Here is a 22,754-nt window from a genome sequence, read left to right on the forward strand (position 1 = left end):
GTAAATAGACATTTATTTTAGAGAAAATTTAACAGACTTGAATATGAAGAACAATATTTAAGTAGTTTATCTCATAGTGTTTTGAATTTACTTCATCAGTCTCTATTATTGGAAGGTGTCTTCCGAGAGAAAACATTACCACTGCAAATGGGCTCTGAAAACTTCATGTCAGGACCCCCAGGGTCACCAAAATAATGTCCTATATTTATTATAGATCACAATACTACTTCTTGAGCTTGTAATGCTTGTGACTCTAGAATTATCTTTGATGCAGTTCTCTTATGAGTCTTTGCAGCATTGATACACAATGTTTTATTATAAAAAATATTAAAAGTATTTTTGGACCTCCCTGTGTTAATGTTCCTTATACCTGATTATCAATACAAAGAAAAGCTGATGGGAGACAGTAAATAAATAGAATTCAAAACAAATGTAAAGCTTTGTTCTCCTGGTGCTATCCTGCAGTGTCAACAAGTGTCCTAATACTCAAATTTCTTTTCTTTGTTAGGGCGGGGAAACCTTTAAAATATAAATTAGTTTAAAAGACTTGGTTACTAAGATAGCCCTTGTTCATTATTTTGCCCACCAAAAAAACTAGTCTTGCCAAAAACTGTTCTAAATATGGTAGTAAAGCAGATTTAAGATAATTCAGTTGCAGGAACTTACAAAATATTCTTAAATCTTTTTTTACACATAAGGTGGCACTTAAATATGAACTCTAAAGAATTTTTTCAGAGCATATTTTTCCTATTTTGTTTTGTCAAAAGTGATTTATTCGATTACAGATTATCATTAGCTGTGACTTGATTGGCATTTAAAAAGTATGGATTTACTTTGGGTCCAGAGCACTTTTACATAATAAATTCTTTATTAAATAGGCCACAGAAATCTTCTCCTTCTCCTCCTTCTTCTCCTCCTCCACTGACATGTTATTAAGGTAACACTTAGGTTGTGAATAATCTACCTGTTGGATTCTTTTAGCATATTTTATTCTCCATTAAGTTATTAGTAGCGTTATCAATATTGTAACTTACTGCAGGGAAGAAACTGAAAGCAAATGTGACTCTGAAGGAGAGGAAGATGAGGAAGACATGGAACCCTGCCTAACAGGAACCAAAGTGAAAGTAAAATATGGACGAGGGAAGACTCAGAAAATTTATGAAGCCAGTATTAAAAGCACTGAAATTGATGATGGAGAAGTTTTATATTTGGTACATTACTATGGATGGAATGTCAGGTAAGCAAGAAAGTATTTTCTTACTGTTGAAATTTTGTCAATGGTTAAATAGAAGATCAACTTAATGTTGTGAACAGTGAAAGCAAATAATGGTATATATTTACAAAACACACCTTGATTATGAATTTTCCAAGACTTTGACATTCCTGCTGTTATACTAGCAATGTCAGTGCTTCTAGCCAGAAACTACCAGTATCGCACCTGTAGTTAGAACAAGTTACATTTTCTATTCATTTGTAGTGAGGGAGAACACACAGCAAGGGAAACTGTAGGGCATCTCAGTAATACGGTGTTAAATGAATCAATGAAAGCTCAATGCACCCTCTTTGGGAAAACAATAATTCATAATTCTGTGGAAACATATTTGTGAATATGAGCAGGGAGCCAGGCCTGCAGCTTCCAAGTATTTGTTTTATTAATCAGAAGTCAAGCATTGTAGTAATTCTTAGTCGATTAATTAATAAAAAACAAATGTTAGAACTTAGATTTGATCTTCCATTAGATGATTTGGGGGAGGGTTTAAGGAAGACAGGCAGGGCATGGCGGCTCATGCCTGTAATCCCAACATTTGGGAAGTGGAGACTGAACGATTGCCTGAGGCCAGGAGTTCGAGACCAGCCCTGGCAACATAGTTAGAACCCCGTCACTACAAAAAATAAAAATTAGCCAGGCATGGTGGCACATACTTGTAGTCCTAGCTACCCAGAAGGCTGAGGTGGGAGGATCACTTGAGCCCACAAGTTGGAGGCTGCAGTGAGCTATGATCATGCCACTATACTCCAGCCTGGACAATAAAGTGAAATTCTGCCTCTTGAAAAAACAGAGAGAGAGAGATTTTGCTCTATATTGGATCCTGTCAGGAAGCTGGGGTAATTCTAATTGGTTTTCTTAATAAATCTTATCTAGAAGGAGAGACGGTTAGACCAAGGTGATGTTATAATTGGTAAAGAAACAGCAATCACTCATATAAGTCAAGAAAAAAAAGATGTTTGGTTATTTTTGTGGCTTAGAAAATGTTCCTGTTTTTTTCTGTGTTCAGATACAATTAGGAAGTGGTCTTGTTTTTTGTTTTGATCCATCATGGTCTTAGAATGGACTTGTATGATGTAGATGCTCTTTGAAATTGTTCATGTCCAACAGCAGGACAGTGTTGCTGTCCTAGCTATGAGTGCCAGACCAGCTCTAAGCAACAACAAGTCTCAGCTGATACTGCCAGGCAAATTCCTTTTTTTTTTTTTTTTTTTTAAGACCGGGTTTCACCATATTGGTCAGGCTGGTCTCAAACTCCTGACCTCGTGATCCACCCACCTCGGCCTCCCAAAGGGCTGGGATTACAGGCGTGAGCCACCGGGCCTGGCTAAGCAAATTCATAAATGTCAGGGGCTACCTTTCTTTTTCTTGTTTATGAAATCTGGCATGTTTAATATCTCTGGTTGGCCTGTATTTACCTGGAGCCAGACTGCTCCTGGGTTTCTCCACACACTAGATGTGTGCTCTGTTATGACTCAAGTTCCTCATCTCTAAACTAGGAAAAATACAGTACCTATTTTGTAGAGATATTGTATAATGTAGTAGTTCCCTCTCACCTGCAGGAGGTATGTTCCAAGACCCCCAGTGGATGCCTGAAACTTCAGACAGTACTGAATCCTATATGTCCTATGATTTCTATCCTATACATACATATGTCCAATAAAGTTTAATTTATGAATTAAGCACAGTAAGAGATTAACAACCACAATAATAAAATAGAGCAATTAGAACAATATATTTTAATAGTTATATGAATGTGCTCTTTCTCTCTCAAAATATCTTAATATTTTTGGACCATGGGTAATTGAAACTATGCTATGGCTAAGCAGGGACTACTAGAGTGATAATATTTGTATTAACATGTAAATGGTTAGAACCATGCCTGGCGCTTATTAAATGCTCCATGAATGTTAACTGTTTTCTTCTTTTCTTTTTTGAGACAAAGTTTCACTCTTAGTGCCCAGGCTGGAGCACAGTGGCGTGATCTCTGCTCATGGCAACTTCCACCTCCCAGGTTCAAGTGATTCTGCCGCCTCAGCCTCCGAAGTAGCTGGAATTACGGGCATGTGCCATCATGCCCAGCTAATTTTTGTATTTTTAACAGAGACAGAGTTTCACCATGTTGGCCAGTCTGGTCGCAAACTCCTGACCTCAGGTGAACCACCCACCTCTGCCTCCCAAAGTGCTAGGATTACAGGTGTGAGCCAGTGCGCACAGCCAACTGTTTTCTTTACAATGTATTATTGAATTCAGGGAAAAAGGACTATACTTAACAACTTACAGTCATTATTTCCAATTGCATCACATGATAGCCTTCTTTTTTCCTCAGATTCTTATTTAGTTCACAACTATCTACTCCTGTTTCACGTCAGTCTGTGTCTCTGTTCTGTTTCCTAGAATTTTCTCCTATTATCTTTCTTTCTCATCTTTTTTTTTTTTTTTTTTTTGAGACGGAGTTTCACTCATGTTACCCAGGCTGGAGTGCAGTGCAATGGCGCGATCTTGGCTCACCGCGACCTCCACCTCCAGGGTTCAGGCAATTCTCCTGCCTCAGCCTCCTGAGTAGCTGGGATTACAGGCACGCACCACCATGCCCAGCTAATTTTTTTTGTATTTTTAGTAGAGATGGGGTTTCACCATGTTGACCAGGATGGTCTCGATCTCTTGACCTCGTGATCCACCCGCCTCGGCCTCCCAAAGTGCTGGGATTACAGGCTTGAGCCACCGCGCCCGGCCTCTTTCTCATCTTTTTAACATTTTACTTGGACTCTTCTCAGCAGTCATTTTATTATATGCTCAGGTTATGGGCTGGTCATCTCCCTAATTAGTTACCTAACTGGTACTCTTCTGGTTCATGGTTTTTCATTGTCCTTCTCTACTCCTAAAAACTGGTATAACTCTGGCCTGCTCATTGAGATGGAGCCACCATGGTTCCTAGAGAATTTAGTCAGATTTCTGAAATGGGAGTATCTGCAAGTGTGAGAAGTGTGAAAAGAGTCTTGGTCTCTATTGAGAAATCCTAGGACTATCCTTAGTTAACAATATTAGTGCTAGAAGTACCTACATGACATACTGCTTTGTCCAGCGTGGCCTGGACAAAGTACACTATAAATCAGGCCTATGCTTCCTGGTCCTCTGATACTTCCTATGAAATTGTGGAATTGGATAGTGTTATTCCTTTGTTAGTCCTGGATAAGATACATAACTCTCTTATTGCACTTACCAGACTCTACTTGATGTTACTCTATGTCTGTCTTTTATAATAGACTATGGGTTACATGAGAACATGGGCCATATTTATTCTCTACATACTTCCTGATACATTGTATACTAGTAGGTCCTCAGAAATGTTCAAATGAATAAACATTTCCGTATAAGTTAATAAAGTACAGATATTTAAAAGCTTAGTACTGTGCTCATAGCCAGTCCCATTTAAGAAACTAGATACTGGGTTAATGAGTAAGAGATGGTTTTCAAATCATAGTATAGGCAGTTCCTAACTTACAGTGGTTCAACAATTTTTTAAAAAATTAAGATGATTCAAAAGCTATATGCGTTCAGTAGAAGCCATACTTAGAATTTTGAATTTTGATTTTTTTCCCTGGGCTAGCAATACACGGTATGATACTCTCTCATCAGACTATGCAGTGGCGGCAAGCACAGCAAACAGCCAAGAAATCATGAGAGTAATCAACCAATACTGTACCCTACAGTGTATTGAATAAATTACATGAGATATTTAAGACTATTATAGAATAGGCTTTGTATTAGATGATTTTCTTCAACTCTAGGCTAATATAAGTGTTCTGAGCATGTTTAAGGTAGGCGAAGTTAAGCTGTGATGTTCGGTAGGCTAGATATATTAAATGCATTTTCGACTTAGGGTATTTTCAGTTTTTAATGACTTTATCAGGACGTAATGGCATCATAAGTAAAGAAGCATCTGTATAGGTAGTCATGGTACCATGTCAACTGAAATACATGCATACAGGAACCATGTCCTTACTTTGTACATCTCCACAGTAACTGGTTTACAAAGGAAGAACGTGGTTTCCAGATACATGAGGTTCTTTTTTTTTTTTTTTTTTGAGACAGAATGTCGCCAGGCTGGAGTGCAGTGGTGCAATCTGGGCTCACTGCAATCTCTGCCTCCCGGGTTGAAGCGATTCACCTGCCTCATCCTCCCAAGTAGCTGGGACTGCAGGCACGTGCCAACATGCCCAGCTAACTTTTGTATTTTTTAGTAGAAATGGGGTTTTACCATGTTGGCCAGGATGGTCTTGATCTCTTGACCTTGTGATTTGCCCGCCTCGGCCTCCCAAAGTGCCGGGATCACAGGATGAGCCACTGTGCCCGGCTCAGATGCTTGAGTTTCTATTAACACGCTACAGTCTAAAGCCAGTTTGTCCAAACAGGCTGTATGCAGCCCAGGATGGCTTTGAATGTGGCCCAACACAAATTCATACAGTTGCTTAAAACATGAGATTTTCTTTTTTTTTGCATGCTTTTTTTTAACCTCATCAGCTATCATTAGTGTATTTGAGTGACCCAAGATAATTCTTCTTCCAATGTGACCCAGAGAAGCCAAAAGATTAGACGCTCCTGGTCTAAAGCAAGGAATGCCTGTTGTTTCTTTACTTAAATGTACATATTTTTAGATTTTGACTCAATTTTGTAAATACTTGTATATTTATATAATGTAAGAACTATTATTTAGTTTTAGAAACCCCTTATTAGTAACTTGAACTATAGACATTCGAAGTGATATTAATCTTTTGAGAAGGCCAGGTGCAATGGCTCATACCTATAATCCTAGCACTTTGGGAGGCTGAGGTGCACAGATCATTGAGCTCTGGAATTTGAGACCAGCCTGAGCAACATGGCGAAACCTTTGTCTCTATAAAAAGTACAAAAATTTGCTTGGTGCAATGGCGTACACCCATGGTCTCAGCTACTCAGGAGGCTGAGGTGGGAGGATCAACTGAGCCCAGGAGATCATGCCACTGCACTCCATCATGGGCAACAGAGTGAGACCCTGTCTCAAAAAAATGGCCGGGTACGGTGGTTAATGCTTGTAATCCCAACACTTTGGGAGGTCAAGGAGGGTGGATTACCTGAGGTCAGGAGTTCAAGACCAGCCTGGCTAACATGGCAAAACCCTGTCTCTACTAAAAATACAAAAATTTGCTGGGTGTGGTGGCAGGCATCTATAATCCCAGCTACTTGGGAGGCTGAGGCATGAAAATCAATTGAACCCGGAAAGCAGAGGTTGCAGTGAGCCGAGATGGCACCACTGCATGCCAGCCTGAGTGACAACAGTGAAACTCTATCACAAATAAATAAATAAATAAATAAATAAATTAAAAATAAATATTTTAAGAAAAGGTTTAGGGGAAATGAGTCTTGAACTTGAGCTAAACAAAATAAACTTAGATAAAAGAGGTGAAAACAAGTATCTCTAAAAAAGTTCAGAGTCCTAAAGGCAATGTAGTTCAGAAGAAAATTTTATTGGAAACACTAAAGATTAGAGAGAGTTTTGGGGAAGAAAAGAAAGTTGAAATGGACTTGATAGAATAACCTGAAACCGATCACCTTGCAAATTTGAATTTGTCTGACTTAGCTTTGCTATTATTCATTCAGTAGGATGAATTCTAGTGTAGAATCTGATTATAAGCTCAGATCTGTAAAAGCTGTGGAAAACAAAGCAATTCAGATTGTCGTGAACTTAGAGTTTGCTTTCTAAGACCTCCCACTAAACCTGTTAACTCTTACGAAATTCTCTTGCCTTTCCCTGTCACTGGATATACAGAACACCTAGCACAGTTACTAGCACATGTTACCAACAGACCAGCCTGTGTGCCCTTCATATTCCTGCCAACACTAGGAACAAACTATTTAGTGTGTTTCACTGTTGTTTTTGTTTGGTGAATACATTTCAAATAGGTTATGATTTCTGAAGTTTGTACTTTTTTTTTTTTTTTTTTTTTTTTTTTTAGGTATGATGAGTGGGTGAAGGCTGACAGAATAATCTGGCCTTTGGACAAAGGTGGACCAAAGAAAAAACAGAAGAAAAAAGCTAAAGTATGTTTGTTGAATTATGTCCTTTATAATATTTATAGGAATTACTCAAATTGTGTGTTTTTTAAGACTATAAGAACAGTTTTAGGTTCATAGCAAGATTGAGAACAGGGTATATAGACGTCCCATATACTCTCTGCCTCATGCATGCATAGTCTTCCCAGATTGTCAGCATCCCCCACCAGATTGGAATATTTGTTACAACTGATGTGCCTACTTTGACACATTATTGTCACCCAGAGTCCATGGTTTACATTAGGGTTCACTGTTGGTGTTGTATATTGTATGGGTTTTGACAAATATATAATGACTTGGATCCACCATTATAGTATCATATATCATATAGAGTAGCTTTACTGCCCTAAAAATCCTCTGTTTTGCTTATTCTTACCCCTACCCCAACCCCTGACAACTACCAATCTTTTTACTGTCTCCATAGTTTTTGCCGTTTCCAGAATATCATATAATTGGAATCATACACCATATAGCCTTTTCAGATTGGCTTCTTTTGCTTAGTAATGTGCATATATGATATTGTGTTTGTTTAATAAATCTTCTTATTGTAATAATTATCTTAATTCTTTAAAGATAATTGTGATTTTCTCTTTATAACCCAGGAGCTTAAAAGTAACACATTACCACATTGTTTCAGCCAAGGTGAAAACCAGCAACCCCTAGGGGATGGCTTTCAAACTTAAATTTCTGTAGAGGCTTTATAGGAGAAGTGTAAAGTAGGGCTAATTGTGACAAAGGAGAGGACACATTCCTCATTTAGATGGAATGAACCTAACCATCTGCTGTGGCAATGCAGACCCAGGGTGGCCAGATTTCAGGATTTTTCAAGACTACTATATTTCTTAAAATGTGAAATTTGACTTTTAAATGCTAGAAGCCAGTACTAAAATTTTAAAACACATGTCTACTGGCCAGTTGTACCTTCAATTGTTAAGCTTTGCTGTAGAGATTTGCCCATTGTTTTGTCTACTGGATAGTAGATATCTTTCCTTTCTGCAGGGGATGGTAGGGAACACTGGGGACTACTGAATAGCTGTATAGCCTTCTAATGCTCTGACTCTGACCACCACAATATAATAATTGCAGTGTTACAAATTGTATAGTATCATATTATATAAATACAAAATATGTTAGAAAACTGTTTCTTTAAGCTAGTCAAATCCAGCAGTGGAGGATTGTCTACCAACTTCATTGACAATAATTTTAATAAGTTCTGATGACCTATCAGAAGAGCCAGAAAACTCTTCTTGATTCTTCTGTAAGCACAGACTAGGAATTGACATATAAAATAATCAAACCTTTTTTGAGATGTAGTTTTCTTTGGAGAAGTAGAATGTTCATTTTTCATAAAGCGTTGGCCCTTCTCATACATTTTTTTGTTATTGCCCAGAATAAAGAAGATAGTGAAAAGGACGAAAAGAGGGATGAGGAGAGGCAGAAGTCAAAACGGGGACGACCTCCTTTAAAATCAACCCTTTCATCAAACATGCCATATGGCTTATCTAAGACAGCAAACAGTGAAGGAAAATCAGGTACCAGAAGTGCTCGCAGCAATATGCCAGACAGCTCACCTCTGTCAAATGGAATGGAAGGTGCTCGATTTTGAGGATCGCTGACTTTAAAAAAATCAATAATATAAATAATAAAACATCCATTGTGTGAAATATTCATGGTACAGCTTGAGTATCCCTTGCCCAAAATGCTTCGGACTAGAAGTGTTTTGTATTTTTGATTTTTTTTTTAATATTTGCATATATATAATGAGATATCCTGGAGATAGGACCCAAGTCTAAACATGAAAATTAGTGTTTCATATACACCTTATACAATATTTTTAATAGTTCATGAAACAAAGTTTGTATACTTTGAAACATCAAAAAGCAAAAGTATGACTGTCTCAGCCACCCGTGTGCACAGTCTGTGATTGTTTAGCATCACTGTTATTCTTGACTCTGAATTTACATGCCACATACTGGTAAGCAATTTTCTTTGACTTATTTATACATAATTACATAACAGTAAAACATATGGCTTACAATTAATACAATGGAAAAATAATGTATGTGGGGAAACTAAGCAGCACAATAGCATCACCAAAATACCTCTATCTGCTGCTAAACAACAGTGACAACAAACAACAGCAGGCTTTCAGTCTCCACCTAAGATGCTGTGTTTTCATCAAAATGTTACCTGTACACTAGCTTAGGGGCGCTGAAGAAACTGTTGTGCACCTGTGTTTGGATGCAACCTGTCCCATGAGGTCAGATGTGGAATTTGCTACTTGTGGCGTCTTATTGGTGCCCAAAAAGTTTTGGACTTCGGAGCATTTTAGATTTCAGGTTTTTAGACTAGGGATGTTCAACCTGTAAATCGCCCAGGTTTTTAATCTAATGTGATTTAAACTCTAAAATTTGATTTAAAGAAAATATTTTGCTCTATCATTTTTATTTAAAATTTAGTGATGTTTTCATTGAGGAATACGTTTTCTCGTAAATATCTTAGAAATAATCTATTTCAATAGAAGGTGAATTGACAATCCATGCATCCTAGTGTGTGCTATACTTTCCTTCAAACCTGTATCAGTGTCTCCTATAAATTCAGTGCTGTTCACCTGGGATCTTTCAGCAAAGCTGAGACCATGTTGTTCTAAGAGAACATAGACTACTGTGGTACAGGCATGTTTTATAATACGTATGGGTGAACATATTTATTCTGCTTGTACTCATTTCTTCCACTTTTCTACCTCTGTATACTTTTAAATATAATTAAGAAATTTTAGGCTGAGCACAGTGGCTCATGCCTGTAATATCAGCAATTTGGGAGCCTGAGGCAGAAGGATCACTTGAGCCCAGGAGTTCAAGACCAGCCAGGGCAACACAGACCCCATTTTCACCAAAAAATTGAAAAATTAGCCAGGCATGGTGGTGCACACCTGTAGTCCCAGCCACTTAGGAGGCTGACGTGGAAGGACTGCTTGAGTCTGGAGGTCAAGGCTGCAACAAGTGTGATCATGTCACTGCACTCCAGCCTGAGTAGCGGAGCAAGACCCCGTCTCACTCTGTTGCCCAGGCTAGAATGTAGTGATGAAATCTCGGCTCAATGCAACATCCGCTCCTGGATTTAAGCAATTCTCCCACCTCAGCCTCCCAAGTAGCTGGAACCACAGGTGCAAGCCACCATGCCTGGCTAATTTTTGTGTTTTTAGTAGCAACGGGATTTTACCATGTTGGCTAACTGGTCTCAAACTCTTGACTTCAAGTAATCTACCCACCTCAGCCTCCTGAAGTGCTGGAATTACAGGCACGAGCCACTGCACTTGGTCCCCTAAAAAGAAATTTTAAATGGTTGTCTTACATAAAAATTTCTCTCCTTTCAAGAAAAAAGCTATTCTGAACTACATGTGTGCTACTAGTCCATATGGTGCTTGTGTGCATATTATAAAAGGATATCCTTCCTCTTTACTGCCATCTGCTGGAAGGTTGTCATAATACACAAATGTAAGATGTCTACAAAGTGAAAGGTAACCCTTAGAAGGCATATCTGTGTGCAGTGTACAGTCTACAAAACTACATACCAGCCTTATTAAACTACCACATAAAGGGATTTATTAAAACATGAGGGAAATGAATTCTACATTCTCTTTATAATAAAACCACAAAATAAAACTGTATACACCTTTTCACTTAAATTCATGTTTGTAGTTTTGAACTTCTTGAGGATATGTGCACCGTGCGGATGTGCACCAATATAAAATTTTTATATTTTTTAGATCCTATACAGTCTTAGAACCCTACTTTATTATTTTACAAGTTCCCTTACTTACAGGTAATAACTTCTGTTGCTCTACTTTCTTGTCTGTTAAGAATATTTAAAGTTGGCCAGGTGTGGTGGCTAATGCGTGTAATCTCAGCACTTTGGGAGGCCGAGGTGGGCAGATCACGAGGTCAAGAGATCGAGACCATCCTGGCCAACATGGTGAAACCCTGTCTCTTACTAAAAATACAAAAACTATCTGGGCATGGTGGCACACGCCTGTAATCCCAGCCACTCAGGAGGGAGGCTGAGGCAGGAGAATGGCTTGAGCCCAGGAGGCAGAGGTTGCAGTGGGCCGAGATTGTGCCACTGCACTCCAGCCCAGGTGACAGTGCAAGACTCCGTCTCAAAAAAAAAAAAAAGTATTTAAAGTTTTGGGGATTCCAGTTGCCCATTTTAAAAACTTTTCTTGCTGGGCACAGTGCCTCATGCCTATAATCCCAGCACTTTGGGAGGCTGAGGTGGGCGGATCACTTGAGGTCAAGAGTTTGAGACCGGACTGGCCGGCATGGCAAAACCCCATCTCTACTGAAAATACAAAAATTAGCAGGGCATGGTGACCCGCGCCTGTAATTCCAGCTCCTCAGGAGGCTGAGGCAGGAGAATCGCTTGAACCCAGAAGGTGGAGCTTGCAGTGAGCTGAGATCACACCACTGCACTCCAGCCTGGATGACAGAGTCAGACTTGTCTCAAAAAAATTTAAAAAAAAACAAAAAACTCTTCTTTCCACAATTATTTTAAGTAGAATGTCATATTCCTTTCGTAGGATACAAAATGCCCATCAAATGTCCCTCTTACCTGCTATCTCAAACCACTTAACAAATTAACTTCATGTCTAGGTACTAATACTTGATTTTTTTTTTAAGGACTATTGTACCTAACTATTATACTTTTTATATAGATTTGAGTTACTAATATGCAATGTAATAAGTTTTTACTTAGAGCTTAATTTAGTTCCCCTCCCCCTCAAATTCTTCGCACAAATGTTATAATTTATTTTGTATCAGAAATTTCTACAGGGAGGTATTCAGAGGTATATGATTAAAGATTCTTGTTATAAAATTACACTGGTAATATAAAAACCTGTATAATATAATAATATTTCCTCTTACAGACTCTTGTTCATCTTATAGTGACACAGAAGATGCTTTAGAAAAGAATTTAATAAATGAAGAACTTTCTTTTAAAGATGAACTCGAAAAAAATGAAAATTTCAATGATGATAAACTAGATGATGAAAATCCAAAGATTTCTGCACATATTTTAAAAGAAAATGATAGGACTCAAATGCAGTGTTTAGAAACCCTGAAGTTAGAAGTTGGAGAGAATGAACAAATAGTACAGATTTTTGGAAACAAAATGGAACAAGCAGAAGAAGTTAAGAAAGAGGCTGAAAAATCTCCAAAAGGAAAGGGAAGACGAAGCAAGACAAAAGATCTTTCTTTAGAAATTATAAAGATTACATCATTTGGCCAGAATGAAGCAGGAAGTGAACCTCATATAGAAGCTCATAGTCTTGAATTTTCTTCATTAGACAGTAAAAACTTTTCTTCTGCTACAGAAGATGAAATTGACCAATGTGTGAAGGAAAGGAAGTTGAAACGGAAAATAGTAGGACAATCATCACCAGAGAAAAAAATAAGAATGGAGAATGGAATGGAAATGACAAATAGTGTATCTCAAGAAAGGACCAGTGATTGTATTGGATCTGAGGGAGTAAAAAACTTAAATTTTGAACAGCACTTTGAAAGAGAAAATGAGGGAATGCCATCATTGATAGCAGAGTCAAACCAATGCATCCAACAATTGACTAGTGAAAGATTTGATAGTGCAGCTGAAGAAACTGTAAATACTCCACTAAAAGAAGACGAGGATGCAATGCCTCTGATCGGGCCTGAAACCTTGGTTTGCCATGAAGTAGATTTGGATGATTTGGATGAAAAGGATAAGACCAGCATTGAGGATGTAGCAGTTGAAAGCTCTGAGTCTAACTCTCTTGTTTCTATTCCACCTGCCCTACCTCCTGTAGTCCAACATAACTTTTCAGTAGCTTCACCACTTACTCTTAGTCAAGATGAGTCTCGAAGCGTAAAAAGTGAGAGTGACGTAACGATTGAAGTTGATAGTATTGCTGAAGAATCTCAAGAAGGCCTCTGTGAGAGGGAATCAGCAAATGGCTTTGAAACCAGCGTTGCCTCTGGTACCTGTAGTATAATTGTACAAGAGAGAGAGAGCAGAGAGAAGGGTAAGAACTTTCTAGGGAAAAGTTACTGTTTATATTAAAACCAAAAATAACTGTTGAGTTTTAGGTACTGTTGATCTGTAAAGTACTTTCTCTTTTTTCTCTTCTTTTCTTATAAAAAAGAAAGAAATGTCAGTATAGTCTGTTGAACAAATATACTTGCTCTTTTTTTTTTTTTCTTTTATGTTCTCTCTTTCCCTTTATTTCAGGTCAGAAAAGGCCAAGTGATGGAACTAGTGGATTAATGGCAAAAAAACAAAAGCGTACCCCAAAGCGAACAAGTGCTGCAGCCAAAAATGAAAAGAATGGAACAGGTTGGTGTTTTTTAGTGCTAACTTTTAGTATTTTTAGCAGTTTGTTGGCTTATTTTAAACATAAAGGGAGCAATACTATATTGTTTTATAACTTTGCTTTTTCATTTAACAGTATTATACTAGATATTTTGCCATTTTTATGATGAACTCATTTTATGGCTCATTCTTTTTAACAACTTTAGGAAGGTATTCAGTAGTTTATCATTTTTAACCATTTCTCTGTTGGTGAGCATTTAGCGTTTTTTTTGTTTTTTTTTTTTTTCTGTTATAAACTTTGTGCATTTGTGCAGTATTTCTGTAGGATACCAAGAAATGTAATTGCTAGGTCTGTTGCATTTTGATATTTAAGATTTTTATCATTTATAATCTGAGTCAATATTTTTTATTATTATAGGACAAAGCAGTGATAGTGAAGATCTTCCTGTCCTAGACAATTCAAGTAAATGTACCCCAGTAAAGCATCTTAATGTATCTAAGCCACAGAAACTTGCACGATCTCCTGCAAGAATATCCCCGCACATCAAAGATGGAGAGAAAGATAAACACAGAGAAAAACATCCGAATTCATCCCCTAGGACGTATAAGTGGAGCTTTCAACTCAGTAAGAAGCTTATAGAAAACTTGATAGATATATGCCCTAAAGTGGAATATATCTTAAAATGCCAACTTGGATTCATATTAATAAAATAAGGAATAATGATTAATTTATTTAGGTATTCCAAATACTGCCTTAGCAGTAATCACTATGTGTTATCTTAAGTTCAAATCTGTGTCTTTTCTTAAAACTAATTTGATAAATAATGATTTACAGGAAGGTCTACATTAAGTAAGACATGTATGATTTATATAAATCAGTGAAACTGAAGTGCCCTTTGTAGCACTAACAATTAGAAATAACCAGTGGTTATTTCTACTGTGATAACTAGTAGCAGTAAAGAAAATGTCAATACAGGGAAACTATTCTGATAACTAATTATAGATAGGTCAGGGTTGCTTGGTGCTGATGTTTTTTTATGTTTTTCTGATCGTTTAAATTATAAATATTTAGTATAGAAAATTTGGGATCTAAAAATAATTCTTAATCATGAATTTAATTCATATCTTCCCTGTTTATAGTCTTACTTAGCTTACTTTTGTAGATTTTAATAAACTAAAGATTTTGTTAATTTATGAGTTAGAACTTTGTTAGCACTGCCATCTTTTTTCTCACAGAATTATATTAAAATCCAAATTAACTTTTTCCCCCCTTTTAGATGAATTAGATAATATGAACAGTACAGAGAGAATCTCATTTCTCCAAGAAAAACTACAAGAAATCCGAAAATATTATATGTCTTTGAAGTCTGAAGTTGCAACCATAGACAGGAGGAGAAAAAGGTTAAAAAAGAAAGACAGGGAAGGTAATTTTATTATAATTTTTCTCCACATATATTTCAAAACTATATCTTATCATTTTAGAAGATGTAAATTTGATACTCTTTGAATATAGTCCGCATTCATTAATTGCTGTTTTTAAATTCCTAGTGTTTTCTCTTGTTGAGTAGGTCAGCAACTGAGTTAATCAGAATGACATCCTTGAAAGGGAGTACGAACTGTTTTTCAAAATGTGTGATTGTACTAAATGTGGGAGATTCTCAAGTAGAGCTTACTTCTGAAATTCACTCTTTGCTCAACATACATTTATTGGCACCTGTTAACAGGTACTATATTTGTTATGGGGTTAACCAAAATGAATTAGACATAAGGCTTATCCTCAAGGAGATTATCTTTTTGGGATTATAAATCATTTCCTAAGCAACTAAACTATAAGATAATGTAGCTCAGCAATTTTAATGAGTATGTGCCATGTGCCAGGCACTTTGCCAGGTGGTAGAAGTACAGAAATGTATTAGATACAGACTTTCATCTCAAAGTTCTTAACATCTAGTTGAACAGTGTGTACCCTAAGAATGATATTAACAAGTATAGGAGTTAGTGGAAGGAGAGGTTTGGAGTAATCACAGAGAGGGAGTAGTGTCTGAGCTAGCCCTTTGGTGGTTGTAGGATCACTTCTAGTTAAACATGGACGTGTCCATATACAATCTATCCGCAAGCCTTGCTAAAATAATAGTAAAGGAAATTAAAAGCCCTAAACTCAAAAGGACAAGAGAATGACCACAGCAGACAAAAAATGTCAACAGTGTATCTTTTGGAAGCTGCTTAACAGATGGACTACTTTAACTGTCAAAGCAGATGAGATAATGCTAAAACTAAGCTTTCTTGCCCTTGTAGTGGTACAAAACAACAAGAAGCAAGCCAATTCATACCATGTAACCCCAGAAAAGTTCTCAGAAGGGATATGGGATGATGCTGAAAAATGGGATTGGTTGAAAATGGAAGGAGATATTGGATCTCCTCTTCCCATCAGTGAAGCAAGTCTGCCTCAACCCAACTTGAGCAGAAAATAGATTAACTTAACAGAGGGTGAGGAGATAGTAGGCTTGCAGACTTGGAGGCACCAGCCATAGCTGAGGGTAACGATTAAGTGCTAGGCCAAAATAATGGATGGAGTAAAAGTTTGCATACTGAGTAGTTAGACTGCTGTCCCTCTCCTAACCCAAGGTCTATCCTCTTGGCTCTCTGAAAGCTGGCAGCCAAGGTTATGCTTACTCCTGGGAGGAGATTAGAATATTCTTCTAATGCAAATGACCAGCTGAAGAAAAATGACTTACTATTTGGATGTTCCTGAAACAAAAATCAAGATCCTTGCCAATCACTACACGTGCATTGTCCATATTGAAAAGCCCTGGCTGGGCGTGGTGGCTCATGCCTGTAATCCAAGCACTTTGGAGGCCAAGGCGGGCGGATCACCTGAGGTTAGGAGTTCAAGACCAGCCTGACCAACATGGTGAAACCCTGTCTATGAAAAAAAAAAAAAAAAAATAGAAGAAGAAAAGCCCCGATGCTCATACATAGTTTCCAGTCAGCTTTTAATGTTAAATATGGAAGCCACATAACCAGACATTTGAGGAAAGCCTCTACATAAAGGCAGAAGCCAAAGTGGAAAAAAGAGACTAAAAAGGAACTGGCAAAAACAGATAATACACCATATATATATATATTTTTTTTTTAATAGCACAAAACTGTGCTTAATAGTTAATGCAAGTTGAGTATCCTTTATTTGAAATGCTTGGGTCTAGAAGTGTTTGGATTTTTTGTTTTTTTCAGATTTTGGAATATTTGTACATAATGAAATAGCTTGGTGATAGTACCCAAGTCTAAACACAAAACTCATTTGTGTTTCATAGATACTTTATAGACATAGCCTGAAGGTAATTTTCTATAATATTTTAAATAATTTTTTACATGAAACGAAGTTTGTGGTAAGCGCTTACGTGTGGAATTTTCCACTTTTGGCATCCTGTTGGTGCTCAGAAGTTTCAGATTTTGGAGTTTTGTATTAGGGTTGTTCAGTTTGTATCCAGAGATAAAGGAAAAGATATTGCCACCTTGAAACAAAAGTATAACTATTTTAAAAATTGAGAGAACAAAAAGGATATCTTTAAAATATGATAGCAGGAATTTAAAAAAATTAATGGAAGTGATAGTGAAGCTGAAGAAATCCCACTAGAGGGTCAAAAAGACAATAGGAGAGAAGAAATGAGAGAAATAAGAGATGTGGTGAGGAAATCCAACTTCTGAATCATAGGATTTCTAGGAGAGTTGAATAAACATAAGAGGAAGTTGTCATCAAAGAAATATTTTTAAAATTCTAGAACTGAAGGATATGAGTTAGAAGATTGAAAGGACTCACTATGCCCTCTATAAATAATGGGGGTGAAAATCACCAAAGCATATGAAATTTTAGAATCCTATGGATAAAGAGTGGATTCTAGGCCAGGAAGCACAGGAGCTCATACCTGTAATCCCAGCATTTTGGGAGGCGGAGGCAGGCAGATCACCTGAGGCCAGGAGTTTGAGACCAGCCTGGCCAACATGACAAAACCCCATCTTTACTGAACATAGAAAAATCAGCTGGGCGTTGTGGCACATGCCTGTAATCCCAGCTACTCAGAAGGCTGAGGCTTGCGAATCGCTTGAACCCAGAAGCAGAAGCTGCTGTGAGCTGAGATCGCACTAGTTCACTCCAGCCTGGGTGACATAGTGAAATGCTCTCTCTCTCTCAAAAAAAAGTAGTTTCTAAAAATTTACCATATAAAGAAACATATATAAAAAGAAACGTATCTCAGAACAGCATCGGGTGTCTTACATCAGATTTCTCAGTGGTAGTGCTAGAAACTAGAAGGCAAGCTAAGAAGACATGGGGTCCAGCAAACAGGAATCCTACACAGGAAAATAGTGAAGGAATATCTCAAGGTGATGGCAAATGGAAGCTGTAAGATGACCACTATATAGCAGGCCTAGAAAGCAACTATTCCAGGAATAGGATAGAACAGGAGGGGAGAGCTCCAGAAGGGATGTGCCTTAACAACAAATAAAAGGTAAATTACCTGATAGGGTTGATTATGTTGAGAGAAGTTTTTTGCCTCTAGTAGAAATTTAGAGGATGACTTTCTGGTAGAGTGACCTGTCGTGTGGTCTTGACCATTGTCCTCCAGCAGCTTTTAATTTCTAAAAATAGGAACAGGGTGGAACAAATGGAAAGAGATCAAACTTCTCATGTCTTTTACAACCTGTAAATAGCAAGAAGTCTTTATAGAACTTTTGAATATAAAAAGAAAAGAACAAATAAACAAATTAAAATTTCTTCAGAGAACCCACCACTGCTCTGGGGTCAGTTTCCTAAAGGTGACATATATTTCAGACAATTTTTTTTTTTGAGAAGGAGTTTCATTCTTGTTGTCCAGGCTGGAGTGCAATGGCGTGGTCTGGGCTCACTGCAACCTCTGCCTCCTAGGTTCAAGTGATTCTACTGCCTCAGCCTCCCATGTAGCTGGGATTACAGGCACTTGGCACCACGCCCAGCTAATTTTTGTATTTTTAGTAGAGATGGGGTTTCACCATGTTGACTAGGCTGGTCTCCAACTCCTGACCTCAAGTAATCCACCCAGCTCAGTCTCCCAAAGTGTTGGGATTACAGGCGTGAGCCACTATGCCCAGACAAAAAGACTTTTTTAAATTACTGTCTTTCTTTTTTGAAACAGGCTCTGTCACCCAGACGGGAGTGCAATGGCATGATCACGGCTTACTGCAGCCTTAGACTCCTGGGCTCAAGCAGCCATCCCACTTCAGCCTCCCGAGTAGCTTTGACCACATGTGCCTGCCACCAGAACCAGCTAATTTTTTAGTTTTTTTGTAGAGACACATTCTTGCCATACGGCTCAGGCTGGTCTCAAACCCCTGGTCTGAAATGATCCTCTTGGTTTTGCCTCCCAAAGTGCTGAGATTGTAGGCATGAGCCACCATGCCCAGCCTATTATAGTCTTTTCCCCATTTTTATTTGCTTACTTTTTTTTTTTTTTTTGAGATAAGTCTTGCGCTGTCACCCAGGCTGGAATGCAGTGGCGTGATCTTGGCTCACTGTGACCTCTGCCTCCAGATTCAAGCAGTTCTCTGCCTCAGCCTCCTGAGTAGCTGGGATTACAGGCACCTGCCACCATGCCTGGCTAATTTTTTTATACTTGTAGTAGACATGGGCTTTCACTGTCTTGGCCAGGCTGGTCTTGAGCTTCTGACCTTGTAATCCACCTGCCTTGGCCTCCCAAAGTGCTGGGATTACAGGCATGAGCCACCGTGCCCAGCATGTTTATTTGCTGAAGTTTTTATAATGAGTTATTAAATTTAGATTTTAGTGATTTGTTGGCTGGGCACTGTGGCTCATGCTTATAATTCCAGCATGGTGGGAGGATCACTTGAGCCCAGGAGTTTGAGACCAGCCTGGGCAACATAGCGAAATCCCATCTCTATAAAAAATAAAAAAATTAGTTCGGTGCGGTGGCATGCATCTGTAGTCTCAGCTACTTGGAAGGCTGAGGTGGGAGGGTTGCTTGAGACGTAGAGGTTGTAATGATACTTGAATAAACAAAAATTAAAACTTTAAATAAAATAGGAACAGTCAAAGAAGACAAGAAGGCAAAGAGGACAAGAGTTTTGCAAGGAAAGAGAAGAAAAAACAAAGAACTTAAAAGGTGGCAAAACATTTAATGCTAAGAGTACTGATCCCTAATCTGTGTTATGTCCTCCTGGAGAAAATTATGTTAAAACCATTTGAGGACTTTTTGCTTATCACACATCATTACTTCCATCCTGATCTCCATGATTGTGATACCTGTCAGAGATAATTCTTTGAGTTAAGTGAAATATCTTATGCTCCTATGACCCAGAGATAAAGCAGAAATTCCATATGGTTCTGTATTTATCTTAGGTTAACCTTGTTTGTGATTTAGGGCAAGGAAAGTTCCTTCTTGGGATCTCTCAACTAGAGGTTTAAGAGTTTTTGTCTCTTTAATCTTTACATTTTGTGACATCTTTTTAATTGTTGAGTTACTTAACTGAACAAAGACTAACTCCACTTAATTGAGCCAAACAAAATTTTTGCTGACAATTTGTTACTCCTTCCTGTAACATATAAGAGGCCTGTGATTAAGGTGAATAATGTTAAGAATTTTATTTCTAATTTGCTGTTAGCTGGGTATCTTTGTATAATAGTTTTTGGGTCTAACATAGCTGTTTTGTTTCCACAGTGTCTCATGCAGGAGCCTCGATGTCATCTGCTTCATCAGACACTGGAATGAGTCCTTCGTCATCATCTCCCCCACAAAATGTACTTGCTGTAGAATGCAGGTGATAAACGTTTTCTCTGTCTTCCCAGCAGTTTGCTGCCATGGACATAAATCCCCAAACCTGAATTACAACCACAGAAAGCACTCAACTGGTTTGACATTGCTAAGTATATCCTGTATACTTTTCCAAGCTGGATTGTATCTATTCCCCTCTCTCTTCTTTTTTCTTGTTGCAAAAAATAAGCTGATAAGTGAAGATTAAGCAGCCTGCCATATTTGTCATAATTTTCCTCTTTACTTTTTTTTTTCACTTGTTGTGATATAGAAAAAAGGGCACTTAGCAAATTTGAATTTGTATAATAAAGCTTTCAGGTGTTATAGAAATCATAGACAAGCAAGTGCACATGATAAACATCAAAATATGACCTGGCTGAATAGTTACTGCTGCACTTTCACTAAGATGTATTTGAACACTTGGTGAGTAGGGGGTTTATGTTGTGGGGTTTTGTTTTTTTTTTTTCCATTTTTGTTTTTTTTTTTTTTTTTTTTTTTGTTGTGGAAGCACTTGCTATTTAGAACTGCCAAAGTATATGTTCAGCAGTGTGCCCAAGATTAAAGGTGTAAATGGGACAAAATAAATTGTGAAAGGAAGTGTAGTTGACTGAAAACTACAGTTGTAATAAGTCTTCCACTTTTTATAGGATTTTTGAGCACACAATTATGCAAATATTTTAATGTTTATTAATGTTTACAGTGGAATTGTGAATAAGTTTTCAGTGGACTATCTTATCCCTTGACAAAAATATTTTGTCTTTTTTCTATGTAATTTCAGAGTTTTTATTTTGTTACAAAAAGACAAAAATGAAATATATAACAACAATGAAGTTATTTAACAAGATTTCTAAAGCTGAAAATTTTGTGTAAAATAAGGTATTATCTTGCAACTTGTTAAATATATTTATTCAGACATTGGATGTTGTATTTTTATGTATTTTTTAAAATATTAATAAAATTGAAAAAAAGAAAATTCTAGGTTAATTCACTCTTTGGATGACAATAGCTCTCAGCTGTCCTTTTTACAGGAGGTTGCATCCTGCAGCCTTGCCTGTGTTGGAGTCTGTCTCAGTCTGTCAAACAGTATAGAACTATAAATGGGCATCTGGATCATTAAAGTATGTCCTTGTTTAGAAACTTTGGCAGTCCTAGTATTTAAACTGTTTTGAGGATCAAATTTTTGGTTGCCCTTAAGATGCTTTGTCACAGTCTTTATGTTTGCTATACTGCCGAATGAATTTATATCTCCCAAAGTTGAGATGCAACAACTAAGTAAAGCAACTATGTATGCTTTGTCTGTGAATTGTTCCACAGACTGATACATTTTGTAAATAATTCTTCCAAAATCATGTATTTAAAGCAGTTTTGCATATACATTATGTAAAAAGGTGATTTTTTAAAAGCAATTTTTAAATTCATGTTTGTACATTGAAAGGGGTTTTTTTTTTTAAACCTCCTTTTCTGTGTTTAATATGCTGTAGAATAATAACCTAGATGCTCTAGACTGTATATCAGGACCTGATTTACAAGAAAAAGTCAGAGCTAAACACTAGTGATGGCATAGCATTACTGAAATCATTGTTTCTTAATTTCATTTTACCACATTGTGAACTTGTGATTCAGATTCCTTCCATTTTCTCAGAGAATTAAAAACAAAAAGAGTACTCTTGTAAAATGCACTTTTCTGTCTTTTCTTTGCAAAGCAGAAGTATTTCAATGTAAAATAAAAATGGAGCTCAGCGGGCAGTATTAATAAAGGCCATGTTTTAAACATAGGCTTTATATTTTTAGTTTTCATTTAAATGATTGCTTTTTTCCTAAGTGCTCGTAACTTAGAGTTGAAAAATCAGATTTCACAAAACCAAGCATTTTAGTATACTTTTCAGCCTTTACAATAAAATATTTCTACTAATTATAAAAATGAAAAAAAAAAATGTGTCATTTAAATCCAGTTGGACCTAAGAGGCAACTTTAGATTTATACATTAGATATTTTAATGATTTCCTGCTGTAGCAATTCAATAAATGTGAGATAAATAAATTATCAGCTTGAATACTGTCCCTTCTAATTGATACAAATTTGGTCATGAAGTATTGGGATGTTGCTACAGAGGACAAAACTGTGTATTCATTGAATTGATAAACACTGTTAAAATCCTTTTGTCTGGAGGCTAGAAAGGATTGTGAAATTAAGTGAATATTGACTGGGTGTGATATTTCAAATATTGAGCATATTTTCAGTTTAGCTAA

The 22,754-nt window shown here is 37.2% G+C and overlaps 1 protein-coding gene across 3 annotated transcripts in view; it reads left to right on the forward strand.

Annotated features, from left to right (window-relative positions):
• ARID4A (AT-rich interaction domain 4A) overlaps positions 1 to 22,545 on the forward strand; it is a 70,927-nt gene extending 48,382 nt beyond the window's left edge. For 2 of the 3 annotated variants that reach the window (XM_032251183.1, XM_032251184.1), the window contains exons 17-24: positions 1,040 to 1,237; positions 7,264 to 7,348; positions 8,751 to 8,952; positions 12,288 to 13,418; positions 13,625 to 13,729; positions 14,124 to 14,330; positions 14,983 to 15,129; positions 20,413 to 22,545. In XM_032251183.1, coding sequence (XP_032107074.1) covers positions 1,040 to 1,237; positions 7,264 to 7,348; positions 8,751 to 8,952; positions 12,288 to 13,418; positions 13,625 to 13,729; positions 14,124 to 14,330; positions 14,983 to 15,129; positions 20,413 to 20,516 — 2,179 coding nt within the window. In that variant the 3' untranslated portion in view covers positions 20,517 to 22,545. The remainder of the gene's footprint in view (positions 1 to 1,039; positions 1,238 to 7,263; positions 7,349 to 8,750; positions 8,953 to 12,287; positions 13,419 to 13,624; positions 13,730 to 14,123; positions 14,331 to 14,982; positions 15,130 to 20,412) is intronic. The other variant, XM_032251186.1, reaches the window with a different exon arrangement.
• Positions 22,546 to 22,754: the final 209 nt, after the last annotated feature.

This window comes from Sapajus apella, unplaced genomic scaffold (genome assembly GCF_009761245.1).
Source record: "Sapajus apella isolate SASKATOON/1434 unplaced genomic scaffold, GSC_monkey_1.0 scaffold74, whole genome shotgun sequence".
In the NCBI taxonomy this organism is placed as follows: Eukaryota; Metazoa; Chordata; class Mammalia; order Primates; family Cebidae; genus Sapajus; species Sapajus apella.